Genomic DNA, 19323 nt, shown 5'->3' on the forward strand with positions numbered 1-19323 from the left:
CCGCAACATGAGGAACTATATTAAGGGGTCACAGCATGATATTGGAATATTGTGTCCAATTCTGGGCACCACAATTCAAGAGAGATATTGACAAGCTGGAATGTGTCCAGAGGGGGGCGACTAAAATGATCAAGGGTCTGGAGAACAAGCCCTATGAGGAGCGGCTTAAGGAGCTGGGCATGTTTAGCCTGAAGAAGAGAAGGCTGAGAGGAGACATGATAGCCATGTATAAATATGTGAGAGGAAGCCACAGGGAGGAGGGAGCAAGCTTGTTTTCTGCTTCCTTGGAGACTAGGATGCAAAACAATGGCTTCAAACTACAAGAGAGGAGATTCCATCTGAACATGAGGAAGAACTTCCTGACTGTGAGAGCCATTCAGCAGTGGAACTCTCTGCCCCGGAGTGTGGTTGAGGCTTCTTCTTTGGAAGCTTTTAAACAGAGGCTGGATGGTCATCTGTCGGGGGTGATTTGAATGCAATATTCCTGCTTCTTGGCAGAATGGGGTTGGACTGGATGGCCCATGAGGTCTCTTCCAACTCTTTGATTCTATGATTCTATGATTAGGAAGGTTGAGAAACACTGCTTTTAGATGGTCAACATGGACTGAGGACCCTGTCTTCCCACATGTGTCACATCTTCCTTCGAGGCTCTGAACCCAATGAGTTGGAAGTCTCCACACCGTAAGAAGTTTCAGCTTGCCTCTTCCCAGCTGAAATGTTGGCTTTTGTAAGGGCTTTTGGAGCTAAGTCTATGTTGCTGTTGGTTAGTATATGCTGATTGTGCCGGTTGGTTGTCAGTTGTTGGGGATTTGCATAGGGTTTAGTTTTATTTTGTTGGCTATTGCCAGACTGTGAGTCCAGTGTGATTAAAGAACAGAATATAAATGTCATCTATATAAATAAAACTGTAATGTTCGTTTGTAATACTCACAGAACTCAAAAACCACTGGGGGAATTGACACCAAATTTGGACACGATACACCTAACAACCGAATGTATGTTCTTCACTCAAAAAGAATTGATTTTGTCATTTGGGAGTTGTAGTTGCTGGGATTTGTAGTTCACCTACAATCAAAGAGCATTCTGAACCCCACCAAGGATGGAATTGAACCAAACTTGGCACACAGTTCTCCCATGACCAACAGAAAATACTGGAAGGGTTTGGTAGGCAGTGTCCTTTGGTTTTGGAGTTGTAGTTCACCTCCACCCATGGACTCAAACAATGATGGATCTGGACCAAACTACACGAATACTCAATATGTGAACACTGGTGGAGTTTGAGGAAAATAGACAGTGTCATTTGGGAGTTGTAGTTGCTGGGATTTATAGTTCACCTACAAAAAAGAGCCTTCTGAACTCCCCCAATGATGGAATTGAACCAAATTTGGCACACAAAACTCCAACAACAAACAGAAAATACTGGAAGGGTTTGGTGGGCATTGTGACCTTGAGTTTGGGAGTTGTAGTTCAACTACATCCAGAGATCACTGTGGACTCAAACTGAATGGACTCAAACAATGATGGATCTGGACCAAACTACACGAATACTCAATATGCCCAAATGTGAACACTCGTGGAGTTGGGGGAACATAGAATCTTGACATCTGGGAGTTGTAGTTACAGGGATTTATAGTTCACCTATAATCAAAGAGCATTCTGAACCCCACCAATGATAGAATTGGGCCAAACCTCCCACACAAAACCCCCATGTGGGCCACAGCAATGCATGGCAGGGGACGGCTAGTAACTGAATAAACAAATAATAATTTTCTAGAAATTACAACCATTTATTTTGCTTGATGGATCTATGTTATCCAGGATTCAACCAAGGTTTTCTTGTCCAAAATTTAGAGGGATGTTCTGATGACACGGAACATCAATATGGGAAGGAAGCCATTCTTGTTTATTTTAGTACGCTGCTGGTATCATTTCAGAGGGTCGGAGGTACACTTCCTGCCTCTCTTTGATCCTTGCTTTGTGTTGCCTGTCGGCAAGAACACAAGCTCCCAGCCCAGCTCATCACTGCAAATACCGACAACTCTTCCACTCAGGGCCACTTCGTTTCCAGGTTCAAAGGCGGCATCCCATTGACAGCAATGACCTCCTGCCCTGGCGATACTATTTTCAGAAGTATTTGGTGAGTGGTCACTGTTGGATCTTCTGATGTGATTTAGTCATACTACTGTTCTCATTTCTCAGAGAACACCGTCCATGAAAGTTGGGAGATCCTAGTATATGTCAGTATATAAGAAGAATATTTAAAGACTGGAATCCTGTTGGGTAGTCCCCTTGATTCGATATTGATCCTTGAGAAAGCCACAGGGAGGAGGGAGCAAGCTTGTTTTCTGCTTCCTTGGAGACTAGGACGTGGAACAATGGCTTCAAACTACAAGAAAGGAGATTCCATCTGAACATGAGGAAGAACTTCCTGACTGTGAGAGCTGTTCAGCAGTGGAACTCTCTGCCCCGGAGTGTGGTGGAGGCTCCTTCTTTGGAAGCTTTTAAACAGAGGCTGGATGGCCATTTGTCGGGGTGCTTTGAATGCAATATTCCTGCTTCTTGGCAGGGGTTGGACTGGATGGCCCGTGAGGTCTCTTCCAACTGTTTGATTCTATGATTCTATGATATTGAATGGCAAAAACAAGACGTAGCTAAATCCAACTGACACAATGGGTCTACTATGGCTACAATAGGCTACAGTATGTCCATGAAGGTCCGTACATGAAGCAAGTTGGACAACTTGGAAGTCCCCGAACAGACTCAGAAGTGGAGTGGGCAGATCAAAAGACAACCTGGCAAAATGGCACTACCTAAAACAATCCTCCACCTTGTGTGACCATGGAGAAGAACAAACAACTCTGCATCTCTATGCTTGCCCACAATGTCCTGCCTCATGTACAGAGGAAGCGTTATTGGAGGCTACAGACAATGCGGTTGCTGCTGCCTGTTTTTGGTCCATTTTCATCCGTTTTATACTAATTATGCAATTATGCAATTTTGATTAAAAAAATAAATAAATAACATGTAGCAACAACCTCTTCACTGTCCTCCCACTGCACATGCAATACATACATTTTCTGGATGTGTATTCTCATGTTGTCTCTCATAGAATCATAGAATAAAAGAGTTGGAAGAGACCTCATGGGTCATCCAGTCCAACCCCCTGCCAAGAAGCAGGAATATTGCATTCAAATCACCCCTGACAGATGGCCATCCAGCCTCTGCTTAAAAGCTTCTAAAGAAGGAGCCTCCACCACACTCCGGGGCAGAGAGTTCCACTGCTGAAGGGCTCTCACAGTCAGGAAGTTCTTCCTCATGTTCAGATGGAATCTCCTCTCTTGTAGTCTGAAGCCATTGTTCCATTGCGTCCTAGTCTCCAGGGAAGCAGAAAGGAAGCTTGCTCCCTCCTCCCTGTGGCTTCCTCTCACATATTTATACATGGCTATCATGTCTCCTCTCAGCCTTCTCTTCTTCAGGCTAAACATGCCCAGCTCCTAAGCCGCTCCTCATAGGGCTTGTTCTCCAGACCCTTGATCATTTTAGTCGCCCTCCTCTGGACACATTCCAACTGGTCAATATCTCTCTTGAATTGTGGTGCCCAGAATTGGACACAATATTCCAGGAGTGGTCTAACCAAAGCAGAATAGAGGGGTAGCATTACTTCCCTATATCTAGACCTCATAGTTGAGGTCTACCTATGATGTCAATTACAGGCATCTCTAATCTTTTTAAGTGGGAGAACTTGTACAATTGGTATCTGACAACCCCCCCCCCCCCCACTGTATAAAGTCTCATATACCCATGCAATACATATATAGTCGTCCCCCCCCCCCAAATTAAGAAGGCAACTCCCCATGTTTCCATTTCCAAGTCTATCGAAGGGAAGAAAAGCTAGCATCATTGCAAGATGCAGGAGAGTCACTTGCCTTGTAGCCTTGTATGTTCCCATTCTGGCTGTCAACAGGAGGAGGATCCCAGGTGACTTCCAGTTGGCTTGCAGAGAGTGCATTTATCTGGATATTTTGAGGAGGCATTGCTGGGGCTGGAGAAAGACAACAAAAGGAAGTGGGAAGGAGAATTAGAAGCGAACCCAAGAGCCATCACCATGTGCACATTGGGAAAAGTATGGGTGCTGGTATGGCTGTACCAGGAGCTCCAACTTTATTTTCTTTCTGTTATCTGTTTGCAGTCATAGGGCAGACCTCCTGTCCATCATGATTAAGCTTTGGTTCCGCCCCTTGTTCAGGGCTCTGAGAGGGAAAGGAGCCATTTTTTGGGCAGTCTCACATAGGAAGCTAAACTATAGGATGTAGACCAGCTCGTCCCATAGAAAAGCTTCTTTTCTCAAGAACATCCAAGGAAACAAACTGAAATTCCAGGGGAAAGGTCCCAAGGCTCTGGCTGAGAGCTCACAGCCTCTCAGCTTCACAGCAATCAGAGGGAAAACAACCCTGAGGTTTTCAAAGAATTCTCGGAGGGAGGACAGCACTACAGATCCACGGAACTCCAGCTGAAATATCTACAAGCCTCGGCTGGTAGGTCTACTTGATACCCAGACGCATTTGGAATCGGTAGTAGGACCCACACCGATGAGGCATAGATAGTAAACAGCCTAGGAGAGGTTATATAGGGGTTTTTTCTTACAGAGAAAGTACAGTTAATCAAAGTCAGGTACCAGTCCATTGAGGACTAGACTAAGAAAGCCTTGAAGTGTTGTTTGAACCATTGAAGATTTATTGTTTGTTCCATAATAAAGACTTCGTTGCATCATTAAAGACTCTAAAGACCATCACTTCAGAAAAATCCCTGAGAACCTCTCTTCCAGCTGGGCTTAAAGTATATACGTCCTATAGAAAAGTACAGCTGTTACAGGCCCAGTGCGCGACAGAACAATAAGGCGGGAACTGGGATTCTTGCAAGCATGCAAACTAGATTTCCCACATGCAGCTGCAGCTGTTTGCAGAGCGTTTTGAAACCTGTATCCTTTTTCCAAAGGACTCATGCAAGCCCAATTCTCCCTTTTCTCTGGAGAGAGTAGGAATCTCTCTCTTCAAAAATGAAGAGCCGGCAAGCTTGCTAGACGCGGTACCAGACAGCTTTCTGCTTCTTGAAGTTAGCAGTTTTGAAAACAAACTGAGACTTTCTTTCTGAAAGCGCCTACAGAATTATTTGAGAACTGGGCAGCAATTAATTCAATGCGGATTCGTTCAAGGACATGCCATGGAGAGAGCTGTTCTTTGCAGGGATGATCCCAAATTAAGGAACGCTCTTCTCCAGAGGCCTGTCAAACGCTTTCAAGAAATGTTACAAAACTTTCCTTTGAGAAACTGCCACAGCATTCAACAGTCGGTGAAAAGGAAACGTAGGCACAAGGAGATTTTTCACCAGACTGGGTATTTTATTTTTATGCCGGGAAAGGGACAGCAGCCTGATTGCCTTCCTTACTCAAATCAGTTGAATGACTTGGGAGTTCATATGGTGAAAGATACAATATACATATCAGGTGGCAAGGAAGTAGGAGAACTGTTACTCCTTTCCAGGAAATGGTGGCCATGGGAGGACATGAACATTATTTGGGAAAGGAAGGGGCATAAACCTCAATGAAGCCTTCTGCCACTGTGTTGTGAATTTTGATAGTCTTGGAACTTGTGCGCCAGCTGCGCCCGTACCTAGGGGAAGTCTGACTTGGCCACGGTAGTCCACGCTCTGGTTACATCCCGTATAGACTACTGCAATGCTCTCTACGTGGGGTTGCCTTTGAAGACTGTCCGGAAGCTTCAAATGGTCCAACACTTGGCAGACAGGTTACTAACAGGAGCGGCACTCAGGGAGCATACAACTCCTCTGTTGCGTCAGTTCCACTAGCTGCCAATTTGCTACCAGGCACAATTCAAAGTGCTGGCCTTAGCCTATAAAGCCCTAAATGGTTCTGGCCCAACTTACCTGTCCGAACGTATCTCCTCCTATGAACCAGCTAGGACGTTAAGATCGTCTGGGGAGGTCCTGCTCTCGGTCCCGCCTGCATCACAAGTACGGTTGGCGGGGACGAGAGACAGGGCCTTCTCAGTGGTGGAACGCCCTTCCTACATAAATTAGTATTGGCCCCCTCCCTGTTCACATTTCGGAGGAAAGTGAAGACCTGGTTGTTTGAGCAGGCATTTGAATAGGCAGTGAAACTAATATAGAAATATTCGTTACACAGATGCGCAGCTGAAAAGATCGTGCTGTGTTGGTGTCCCTCTCCAATGCCAGAAATACACCTTAATGGTGTAACATTAGGGTTAAAATGTTGACCATTTCTGCTCCCTTGGCAGCCACCTCTCCACAAAAGTCAACATTGACACTGAAATACAACACCACCTGAGCTCTGCGAGTGCAGCATTCTTCCAAAGCCCAAATGGTCCAACGTTCGGCAGCCAGGTTACTAACAGGAGCGGCACTGCAGACTACTTCAACCAGAGAAGTCAGCCATAGCAGAGCACCTGATGAACCAACCTGGACACAGCATTTTATTTGAGAACACAGAAATGCTGGACCACTCTCACAAACACCATGTCAGACTACACAGAGAAGCCATTGAAATACACAAGCATGTGGACAATTTCAACAGAAAGGAGGAAACCATGAAAGTGAACAAAATCTGGCTACCAGTATTAAAACACTTTAAAATTGCAACAGCACAACAGAGAGGAAACAAACAAGGACATCTAATCACCTCTCAACAAATGTTTGCCCCAGGCACAGTCAGCCCATTGTATGCTAATCAAGGTGGTCAGTTGAAACATTCACACCTAGCTCCAGCAGAAAAGAGTCCTTTGTCTCACCCTGGTCATTCCAGAGATATATAAACTCCTTTTCCTAGTTCCAACAGACCTCACTACCTCTGAGGATGCTTGCCATAGATCCAGGCGAAACGTCAGGAGAGAATGCCCTAGACCAGTGGTTCTCAACCTTCTTAATGTCACGACCCCTTAATACAGTTCCTCATGTTGTGGTGACCCCCAAGCAAAAAATTATTGTTATTGCTACTTCATATCTGCAACTTTGCTACTGTTATTATGTAAATATCTGATATGCAGGATGTATTTTCATCACTGGATCAAATTTGAATACTGGTGGGGTTGGGGGGATTAATTTTGTCATTTGGGAGTTGTAGTTGCTGGGATTTATAGTTCACCTACAATCAAAGAGCATTCCGAACTCCACCAACAATAGAATTGAAGCAAACTTGGCACACAGAACTCCCATGGCCAACAGAAAATACTGGAAGGGTTTGGGGGACATTGACTTTGAGTTTTGGAGTTCTAGTTCACCCACATCCAGAGTGCACTGTGGACTCAAACAATTATAGATCTGGACCAAACTTGGCATGAATACTTAGTATGCCCAAATATGAACACTGGTGGAGTTTGGTGAAAATAGACTTTGCCATTTGGGAGTTGTAGTTGCTGGGATTTATAGTTCACCTACAATCAGAGAATTATGAACTGCACCAATGATAGAATTGGGCGAAACTTCCCACACAGAACCCCCATGACTAACAGAAAATGTTGTGTTTTCTGATGGCCTTTGGCGACCCCTCTAAAACCCCCTCGCGACCCCTCCAGGGGTCCCGACCCCCAGGTTGAGAACCACTGCCCTAGACCATGGCCATACAGCCCGGAAAAAACCTACAACAACACAATGTGTTGAATTTTCTATTTAATTTTGAATTTTATTATGGGGTGTGTGTGTATATGTGTGTCCGTGTCCGTGTCCTTGCTGGTGTTAATCTTTATAACAGTTGCATCACTTATATGCTTTTGTATTTTGTCAGTTTGTGACCATGTGCTTTTTTAAAATCTGTGGTAACCTGCCCTGAGCGCAGCCCTGGAAACAAGGCAGGCGAGAAGAAACTCAATGAATAAATCAACGCAACCTAGAGCAACGTTTTGGTGCCCTTAATGGAAGGCAGCCCAGTGCAGATTTCCCCAGGCATTGCAAGCTGGATGTTTCCTTGCACAGACCGGTCCTCTCTGCTTGCAGCAATAGCAACCGACCAAATGCGCTAAATTCCGCTTGCCCAGAGGATGCCAACTCATCCACTCCTAATCTTCTGACATGTATATTAGCGAGAAACACATCCTGCTCCTGAGTTGGATGTAATGCCGCTCAGGGATATCTGTGGCGCGTCTCCGAGAGTGCAAAGTCCTTAACGGAGGATCAATCTGCCTTTTGAAAGCCGTGCTGCCCGGCACATCACGGCCGCTCTTCGTCAACGGGCAAATGACTGCCTTTGACACTTGAAATCAGTCTCGGCCTACTTTCGCTTCCATCTCAGGGCCGGCAACTTTTTGCAGAGGGAGTGAAAACTATGCGCAAAGGATGCCATGTGCCACCGTTCTCGCCTGCAGATGGGCTTGTAATAACCTTTGCCCATCGTGCTGGAAAGCCCATCCTCCTTGCGCGAGGCCCATTTAGCAGACCCCAAATGGAAGCTGCAAAACTCTTGCCAACCAAAGGAGATCTAGCACAGGTTCTCGGCTCTTCCGGCCAGCTCCTTTTTCCCACCGACAGACAGTGACCTTCACGAGCCTGTTATTATTATTATATATTTCTATCTTTCTGCTCTCTTCCTCTCCGGGGTTATAAAATAAAATAGTAATTAACACCCACTCAGCCTGACACCAACTATTTATTTTGTTCTAACTGTGCTGTTTCCGTATTATCGCTGCCCACCCTGCCGTTAATGGAAATGTTAATAACCAGCGCCAGGTTGTTGTGACAGATGCTTGGGCTCATTATCAGAAATTCTTATTTACCGCTCCATTAAACGACAGAAACGCACACCCAAAAGGAAGGGGGAGGGAACCCAAAAAGGATTTTTTTAAAGGAAAAAAAACCCTCCTAGAATAAGGAACAATTCAATCAAAACTAACTAGGAGAATTTTAAGAGCAGCATTAATAATCCAAAGCATCGATAAAACTGGTGGAGTTTTGTTTGCGTTGGCCGCGGCAAAATTATTGTTGTACAATTAAACAATCAAATGCAAAACTGGGTCTAGCCGGTCTCACGTTTGATTCAAATAAATTATATCACCATTTATTGCTATTTTAACTGTCTTTTAAAATTGCCGAAGGCTGCCTGCTCCATAGAGCACAAATTAATATTGTGACACAAAAGGAGTCCACTATTCAATCTGGAAAACACTTCTGTAGATTTCACTGGATGTATACCATAGACAACAGGGCGTTTGATGTCTAGAGACAGAAATAATATGTGAAAATATACAAAACCAGTTTAAAAACCTCCTGACAAGCTAAATCATAAATTGACAAGAATCTTAGCAGTTTGGGGTTTGTCAAAGGCTTTCATGGCCGGAATCACTGGGTTGTTGTAGGTTCTTTCGGGCTATATGGCCATGGTCTAGGGGCATTCTAGATAAACCAACCTGGACACAGCATATTATTTGAGAACACAGAAATGCTGGACCACACCAACAACCACCATGTCAGACTACACAGAGAAGCCATTGAAATCCACAAGCATGTGGACAATTTCAACAGAAAGGAGGAAACCATGAAAATGAACAAAATCTGGCTACCAGTATTAAAAAATTACAACAGCACAGCAACAGAGAGGAAACAAACAAGGACATCTAATTACCACTCAACAAAAGTTTGCTCCAGGCACAGTCAGGCCATTGTATGCTAATCAAGGTGGCCAGTTGAAACATTCACACCTAGCTCCAGCAGACAAGAGTCCTTTGTCTCACCCTGGTCATTCCAGAGATATATAAACCCTTTTCCTAGTTCCAACAGACCTCACTACCTCTGAGGATGCTTGCCATAGATGGAAACAGCCTTTTCTGTGCAGAAAACAATACTACATAGAAATATTTTCTGTACATAAAATGCCGCATGTTTTCTGTACATAAAATGCAAAATTCTGCACAAAGCACTCATGTGTGAATTTTTAATACTGGAAGCCAGATTGTGTTCATTTTCATGTTTTCCTCCTTTCTGTTGAAATTGTCCACATGCTTGTGGATTTCAATGGCTTCTCTGTGTAGTCTGACATGGTGGTTGTTGGAGTGGTCCAGAATTTCTGTGTTCTCAAATAATATGCTGTGTCCAGGTTGGTTCATCAGGTGCTCTGCTATGGCTGACTTCTCCAGTTGAATTAGTCTGCAGTGCCTTTCATGTTTCTTGATTCGTGTTCAACAGAAAGGAGGAAACCATGAAAATGAACAACATCTGGCTACGAGTATTATAAAGAACTCTAAAATTACAACAGCACAACAACAGAGAGGAAACAAACAAGGACATCTAATCACCTCTCAACAAAAGATTGCCCCAGGCACTGCCAGGTCATCAAATGCTAATCAAGGTTAACATTCACACCTAGCTCCAACAGACAAGAGTTCTTTGTCCCACCCTGGTCAATCCACAGATATATAAACCCAATTTTCCTAGTTCCAACAGACCTCACAACCTCTGAGGATGCTTGCCACAGATGCAGACGAAACGTCAGGAGAGAATGCCTCTAGACCATGGCCATATAGCCCGAAAAAACCTACAACAACCCAGTGATTCCGGCCATGAAAGCCTTCGACAATACAATGTATAAAACAGTTACTGCCAAAAAAACATGACTGATAAATCCATGTAATTATGAAAACGCGATAGAACAAAATAATCAATGAACAAAAGCAAGGCCACCGAGAATCCAAATATATACAAAGCACAGAACGGATAGAGAGAAGTAACATACCAAAATAATAATAAGAATACTAACGCAAACTTGGGAACAAAGCAGTGCAGCATCAAAAGCTGACAAACCTCATCTAAATGTATATCGGATTTCTAGATTACATATTGGTTTGATATTTCTTGTGCAGTATTTTTTCCCCTGTATAGTATTACATATAAGAAAACATCTTTCCAACTGCCTGAAAATGATGTGAGCCGGGGGTCAGGGATTCCTAAAGATCTTGTAAAATGTAAATCCAGTTTGTATCCAAATGGGGAAAAAAAGGATTTCAAAGCCTATTTTGGAAAAAAATAAAAATAAATTATTTTTCTCTTGTTTGTCTCTCTCGGTATGTTCACACCTTTGTATCCATTGTATGTTTTGTGTATATTTAGTCTTTGTGGCCTTAGTTTTCCATATACTGATTGTTTTCTTCTCTCCTGTTTTTGTAACAATATGGGTTTCTCTTACATAGCTTTGCAGTTGTTTCCTTCTACAGCGTTTGTTTGGTGCTTAACGTTGCCTCTTTTTGCGATTTTGTATAAAGCAGCTACTGTCAACCTTGAAGGAGAAACTCTTTGAGCTGCGCCAAATTACAACAATAATTTGGGCTCAAACCCAACAAAGAACTTCGCAGGTCTCATGTATTTTGTTGTGTGGGTCCTTCGTAAATAGTACATCAGGTGCATCATGTACATCATGAACAACATGTTACTATTACAGAGCAACGCATGGCTAAATCTTCTTCCATTTGGCATTTCAGTAGAACACATGTACCTCACTATCTCTGAGGATGCTTGCCATAGGTCTTGGCGGTGGCCAGGAGAGTTTTTGAACAATTAAAACTTGTGCACCAGTTGTGCCCGTACCTTGGGAAGTCTGACCTGGCCACAGTGGTCCATGATCTTGTTACATCCCGAATAGACTACTGCAACGCACTCTACGTGGGGTTGCCCTTGAAGACTGTTCGGAAACTCCAACTGGTCCAGCGAGCGGCAGCCAGACTGCTTACGGGAACGAAATACAGGGAGCATACCACCCCACTGCTGTGTCAGCTCCACTGGCTGCCGGTTCAATTCCGAGCACAATTCAAGGTGCTGGTTCTGACCTACAAAACCCTTTACGGTTCCGGTCCAGCGTATCTGTCCGAACGTATCTCCCTCTACGTCTCACCCCGGAGTTTGAGATCATCTGGGGAGGCCCTGCTCTCGACCCCACCACTGTCACAAGCGAGGCTGGTGGAGATGAGGAGCAGGGCTTTCTCAGTGGTGGCCCCTCACCCGTGGAACTAACTCCCGGGGGAAATTAGGGTATCATCATCCCTCCTCTCCTTCAGGAGGAAGGTAAAGACATGGTTGTGGGACCAGGCCTTTGGGCAATCTGACAATTAGAGAAGATAATCAGACGAGTATGACCAAGACTGACAATGTGGAATTGAAAATGGAACTATGAGATAGCAAACGCTGACTGTTTATGAGGAGGAATTGGGTTTGTATTGGTTTTATTGATTTTATTGGTTTTTATAGTTGTAATGTAGGAATTGTTGTTTAACTGTGAATTGATGCTATTTCTGTTTTTGACTGTTATGTGATGTGGGCATTGAATTGTGCCTTTGCTTTGTAAGCCGCCCTGAGTCCCCCTTCGGGGTGAGAAGGGCGGGGTAGAAGAAACCGAAATAAATAAATAATAAATAAATAAATAGATGCAGGTGAAATGTCAGGAGAGAATGCTTCTAGAACATGGCCATATAGCCCGAAAAAACCTACAAACAACCCAGGAAAACGGAATGTTGGGGGGCAGGAAAAGAGATTCAAAGATGGACTCAAAGCCAACCTTAAAACCTCTGGCATAGACACTGAGAACTGGGAAGCCCTTGCCCTTGAGAGCTCCAGCTGGAGGTCAGCAGTGACCAGCAGTGCTGCAGAATTTGAAGAGGCATGAGTGGAGGGCGAAAGAGAGAAACGTGCCATGAGGAAGTCATGTCAAGCCAACCCCGACCGGGATTGCCTTTCACCTGGAAACTGATGCCCTCAATGTGGGAGAACATGCAGGTCAACAATAGGTCTCCACAGTCACCTACGTACCCACCGCCAGTATACCGATCTTGGAGGACACCTACTTAGGGATCACCTAAGAAGTAAGAAGTTTGTAACGAGTGATTTCCAATTTCAAGGACTGAGAGTGCATTGGGGGGCACTGTTAAATAATAAACTGGTGTCAAGATGCAACCAACCTGTGAGGCCAAGAAAAGAATGATTAAGGAAGGGATTAGATCGGTATATGAGATGGCACCCGGAAAGGCACTGTTCCCCACATCTCAAAATAAGAGAGAAATTGCCCAATTACCTGGATTTTTAGGAAAGACCTCTATTTAATGTGCCATCTGTAAGTCAAATTCACCGCATCTAGAGGATAATATTACACGTACATTCTGTTTCAGGAAGCCCAAGCTCTGTTGAAAGTCCACAGAAGCCATCCTCCCTTTCCTTTTGCTATTTCTGCATTTCTGATCCGTCACCCTCGGGAAGCAGTAGCAGCTTGTAAGCCATTATTCCTTGCCGCACAGTCCGCTGCACATCAGCCCTTTGCAAAAAAGGCTTCAAAAGTTTCCTGACGCGATCAAGTCCGCTCTATGGAGAAGGATTATGCAAACGAGGACAGTCTTCCTAAGCACACACTCTTGGACCATTCACACTAGGCTGACTTCTAAGGAAACACAGCCAGGATCAGGAGGTAAACATCTCTGAAAAACTGCCCTGATTTCCATGATATATATATACATAGCCTGTTTCTCTTTTGAGAGAGACTGCGTTTGAGAGAGAGGGCAAAAAGATGTTGTGCCAATATTTCTAGTGTCCTCATCTCCCACATTTCCAGGGTGTGAGAAGTCTGCCTTTATTTCTTTTAACCTTTTGCAAAACCTCTCTGTCTTTCATTTGAGTAATTAAAGCCCTCACGACACACATTTCCCTAGGCATTTGAAACACAACATAATAAGCACACAAATCGACATAGCACATAGATGCAATTAAAAAAAAAACACCATCAAGCACAAGCCTTGAAATCATATTGTGGGGATTACAATAATTGCCTTGAAATCAACTCCAACTCCTGTTTAAGGAGCTCCATTGGCTGCCGTTCATTTTCCGGTCCCAATTCAAGGTGCAGGTGCTTACCTACAAAGCCCTAAACGGTTTGGGACCCACCTACCTGCGTGACCGCATCTCCGATCATCTGGAGAGGCCCTGCTCACGATCCCACCTGCGTTGCAAGTGCGATTGGTAGGAACGAGGGGCAGGGCCTTCTCCGTGGTGGCCTCTCAACTCTGGAACTCTCTCCCCAAGGATATCAGACAAGCCCCAACATTGGCAGTCTTTAGGAAGAGCTTGAAGACGTGGTTGTTCCAGTGTGCCTTCCCAAAATAGGAAACTCCTAGCATCATGTCCCAATTGCATTTTACTAGAGATTTAAGATTGTCTGCACATTGCACCTATCTCTAAAAACCTATTCTTCTTCAGCGTGGTCACTGTGAAATCCACACCTGTGGTATTTCCTGCGTCCACGCAGCTGATTCGGATCCTTATTGAAAAGCTTTTGCCAAATCAGGGACTCAGCCCCACCCATCCACTCCAGTAATAAAGCCAGGCAGTGGGGCTTGAGGCCTTAGTTCCTTTTGTCCACGAAAGCAGCAACAACTTGGTGTTCTCTCCTAAAACAACTATTGGTTTGACTCAAGGACTCCAGTTTGACTACTCTAACAGACTGCAATTCCAACTTGTGTTCTGGGATCTTTGTTTATTCTATTGGACTTGGCCGCCAAAAAACATGTGGCCTTTGGGAGAGCAATTCTTTTTCTGCACTAGCATGACGCCCACCATCCATGGGACTGCTCGCTAGTCTACCACAGGCGTGGATTTCACAGTGACCACGCTGAAGAAAGTAAGGTTGCTTACCCGTAACCATGTTTCTTCGAGTGGTCAACTGTGAAATTCATACAACCCGCCCATCCTCCCCGCACTCCGTCATGCCTTCTATCTCCGACTGTCTTTCGCAGTACGGAACTAAGGCCTCAAGCCCCGCTGCCTGGCTTTATTACTGGAGTAGATGGGCGGGGCTGGAGTCCCTGATTTGGCAAAAGCTTTTCAATAAGGATCCGAATCAGCTGCGTGGACGCAGGAAATACCACAAGTGTGAATTTCACAGTTGACCACTTGAAGAAACATGGTTACAGGTAGGCAACCTTACTATCTCACCTGTCATGTTCAGCATTTTAAAATTTTAATCATTACATTAGCCCGGCCTTAGTTTTAAATGTGTCATGGTGTTATTGTCTAATGTTTATTGCTATTGTTTAATGTTTATTGCTTGTTTTATCAGTTTATTTATTGTTGTATTTGTTATGCTGTTGTTTTATTGATGTGTTGGGCCTCGGCCTCTTGTAAGCCGCACCGAGTCCTTCGGGAGATGTTAGCGGAGTATAAATAAAGGATTATTATTATTATTATTATTATTATGGAGACACTATCATAGGGATATCTCGCCATTCAGAGGAGGGTTGATGTCGCCTTCCTAGATACAGCCTCCGGCACCTGGTATTCCCCAGGAGTCTCCCTTTCACGGACAAATCCAGGTCTCAGTCTACTTTGCTTCTGAGATTTGACAGAATCTGGTGTCTTTAGGATATTTAAGCATAGGCTGAAATAGGGGGTCCTAAATACGAGGGGTGTTCATTAAAGATTTCCCCTGAGCCATTTCCTGTGGACTGAGAGCAATGAAACTTGCTTCTTTAGCTACCATTCCTTAACATCACCAAGGCAACCCAGCTTAGATCAGGCCATTATTATGGGTCACAACACAACACACAGCCATTTTAGTGGGTCTGCTATAAAAGAGAAAATTTAAAAGATGTTATTGAAGTAGCAATTTAAGCAATTCAGACTGAAAGTGTGCTTGAAAAATGCAAAGGTGGATATTCTGAAGTCCAAGTCTCCTTTGCACCCAAAAGGCAATGCAAAATTCTAGGCAAGGCAGGCATCCCTAATCGCTCATACATAAACAAGAGTTGGGATGGCGTCTTTCTTGCAGCTTTAGGTGCTGTTGAACTCATCAAGATGAACAGGTGTAGCAAAAGAACTCCCCAAAACTCAATTTTTTGGCAGGCAAAATGATGTGCCAGCCTGTCCAAATCATATTTTGACTTGCCGTTTCAAAATAAGCCCTTGCATTCTGCTCAGAGATCTGGAACAGCTTTTTGTACACAGTTGTTAATTTAAGGAAGGTTTTTGTTTTACTTTCCAGGCTATTCCTGCGACCCTTTTGGAAGAACGGGCGGTCAGGGAAAAGCAAATAGCATAAACAGAGCAGGCCGGGCAAATTAATTGATTTTTTCCCTTGAAGAACTGATAACCATGGCTTTGTAGCCGTGCCAAGAGCAGGGCATGCAAAGGCAGACAGGCCATTAGTGGCACAATTCAAGGGGAGAAAAACTGAAATGAGCAAAAGAGCCGCTGCCAAGAGAGGATTGTGCCCGCACAGGAGTCAGTAATAGAATTGGAGTGGTAAATCTGCATGGCACACTGGGCAAAAGAAAGGGAAATCACCCTCCTTCTCTTTCTTCCCTTTTATGTCTCCTCGACAAACAGGCACAATGCATTTCACAAACTGCGCACAATGGATTTCAAAAGACATAATCCTGAACCAAAGTCAAAAGGCCAGGAGAAAACCTTGTGGGAGAAGGAGGCATACAACAGTATGGAGGTCTCCTGTTTGGTGTTCCAGAGGGTTAAACGTACATGCTATGAAGTTTTTAAAAAATCTTTCTGTCTAACAACGTAAGTTTTTTTCTCAGTACAGAACATATTACTCGGGCACCCTGATGTTTCTTCTATTACTCGTGAGATACAAACACTGACACCTGGCTTTTCCTCCCAAGCAACCGCTGCTCTGTGAAGTCTTCTCCAGTTTTCTGAAAGGACCCCCAATGACCAGCCATTTACACAGCAGAGTGAGGGAAGGCCTTGCCTTTTGCCTCCTGCCATCTCCAGCAGGCAGCTGAGAACTAGTCGATGAGTTGACGATTCAAAGAAAATGAGATGAATTGATGTCTGATTTTATAACACGTTTTCCATTGATTTGACAATTGTCTCAGAACTCTGTCTCTACTGTGGAAGCACAGCCTTTAAAAATATGTTTTGTCCAGTTTTGTTCCACTTTCTCAAAGAGCTGCAAAGCTCATGAGTGCTTTTCAAAGAGGAATGGCAAAGACAATGAGAATTTTTTGGAAAGCAACCTTCTACAAGCCTCCTAAATTAGTTAGCTGTTATGTATATAATTCAGATTGCTTACTGTATTGTATATTTGTGTATTAGTATGTAGTTTTCCTTAACTCTTTGTTGTGGGAGGGGCTGCAGAGCATGTGATCAGATCTGGGATTGTTCAGGCTCAGACTCTATTTTAAAAGTCAGTATTTGCATGGTATATAGTTTTCCTTAACTCTTTGTTGTGGGAGAGACTGAAGACCATATGATCAGATCTGGGATTGTTCAGACTCAGACTCTATTTTAGAAGTCAGTGTTTGCATGGTAGTTTTCCTTAACTCTTTGCCGTGGGAGGGGCTGCAGAGCATGCGATCAGATCTGGGATTGTTCAGGCTCAGACTCTATTTTAAAAGTCAGTATTTGCATGGTATATAGTTTTCCTTAACTCTTTGTTGTGGGAGAGACTGAAGACCATGTGATCAGATCTGGGATTGTTCAGACTCAGACTCTATTTTAGAAGTCAGTGTTTGCATGGTAGTTTTCCTTAACTCTTTGCTGTGGGAGGGACTGCAGACTATGTGATCATATCTGGGATTGTTCAGACTCAGACTCTATTTTAGAAGTCAGTATTTGCATGGTATATAGTTTTCCTTAACTCTTTGTTGTGGGAGAGACTGAAGACCATGTGATCAGATTGGGGATTGTTCAGACTCAGACTCCATTTTAGAAGTCAGTGTATGCATGGTATGCAGTTTTCCTTAACTCTTTGTTGTGGGGGGGGGGGGGGGCTGCAGACTATGTGATCAGATCTGAGATTGTTCAGACTCAGACTCTATTTTAGAAGTCAGTATTTGCATGGTGTATAGTTTTCCTTAACTCTTTGTTGTGGGAGGGGCTGCAGACGATGTGATCAGATCTGGGATTGTTCAGACTCAGACTCTATTTTAGAAGTCAGTGTTTGCATGGTGTATAGTTTTCCTTAACTCTTTGTTGTGGGAGGGGCTGCAGAGCATGTGATCAGATCTGAGATTGCTCCATTTTAAAGTCAGTGTTTGCATGGTATACAGTTTTCCTTAACTCTTTGTTGTAGGAGGGGTTGCAGACTATGTGATCAGATCTGGGATTGTTCAGACTCAGACTCTATTTTAGAAGTCAGTATTTGCATGGTATACAGTTTTCCTTAACTCTTTGTTGTGGGAGGGGCTGCAGACTACGTGATCAGATCTGGGATTGTTCAGACTCTATTTTAGAAGTCAGTGTTTGCATGGCATGTAGTTTTCCTTAACTCTTTGTTGTGGGAGAGACTGAAGACCATGTGATCAGATCTGGGATTGTTCAGATTCAGACTCCATTTTAGAAGTCAGTGTTTGCATCAGAAGCAGTTTAGAAGTCTGTAGAAACAGACTGTTTTAGATAAAAGACTCTGTTAGACTCTCAGAACAGAGAGATGCTTTCAAGAAAGATGCCCTAAGATACTTTGGACTGTTGATAATAAGAAAGATGCCCTAAGATAATAAGAAATATGTTGATAATAAGAAAGATACACAGAGAAACTACTTCAAATCCTATCTGTAACTGAGTATGCAATGTACCTGTATGCTGAATACATGAAGCTTATGAGTAAACCAACTATGTTACTTTTAAAGAAGTTGTGCTGTCACGCGCTGGGCCTGTGAAAAGGTCTGTAGACAGGACGTGCTCAGTATGCCCAATGGGATGCTGGGGATGCCTCAGATTAGAAGCCCTATAGATTTCCCTAAACAAAGTCTTTAGAAACTTGGAAAGTTTAACAAAGTTCTTTATTAGTGCTGAGGTCTTCAATAAATCAAACAAATACTTCAAGGCTTTGAGTCAACTGGTGGCTTTCTTAATCTTGTCCACAAGGGACAGGCAACTATCCTCATGAACTGTTTCTTCTCTATCAGGGAAATCCTTGACCCCTCCCTGGGCAATCTGTCTTAGGCTCTGCTGCTGTGGGCCCCTACACCCGGTCCAAATTGCGTTATGTCTGCCGCGAGTGGTCCTTACCAAACAGAGTCCTTTTGTAGATTTCCAAGAGGAAAGAAGGTCTTCAATTCCCAACGAAGGCTGGCTGTAGAGCTGTGGGACTGGATTCCCCCAGCAAAAGCTATGCTTCTCTGTAGAGCTGTGGGACTGAATTCCCCCAGCAAAAGCTGTAAAAGACGAAGCTTTCTACAGGTGGAACTGACTCACGCCCTGTACGAAAGGCTTCTCTGTAAGAACTGAACTAGAGGTCCCCTTTTTCCCTCCTAAACCCAGAAAAGGGACGGAACTAAAGAACTTAATGATGATTGATGGGTCATTGGCCCTATA

At 43.9% G+C, this 19323-nt stretch overlaps 1 protein-coding gene across 5 annotated transcripts in view; it reads right to left on the reverse strand.

Annotated features, from left to right (window-relative positions):
* Nucleotides 1-19323, reverse strand: part of LOC132772495 (protein sidekick-1-like) — a 1018253-nt gene that overhangs the window by 102787 nt on the left and 896143 nt on the right. For all 5 annotated transcript variants that reach the window (XM_067461407.1, XM_067461410.1, XM_067461408.1 and 2 more), the window contains one exon: nt 3927-4042. In XM_067461407.1, the coding sequence (XP_067317508.1) occupies nt 3927-4042 (116 nt within the window). The remainder of the gene's footprint in view (nt 1-3926; nt 4043-19323) is intronic.

Source organism: Anolis sagrei, chromosome Y (genome assembly GCF_037176765.1).
Source record: "Anolis sagrei isolate rAnoSag1 chromosome Y, rAnoSag1.mat, whole genome shotgun sequence".
NCBI classification, from domain to species: domain Eukaryota; kingdom Metazoa; phylum Chordata; class Lepidosauria; order Squamata; family Dactyloidae; genus Anolis; species Anolis sagrei.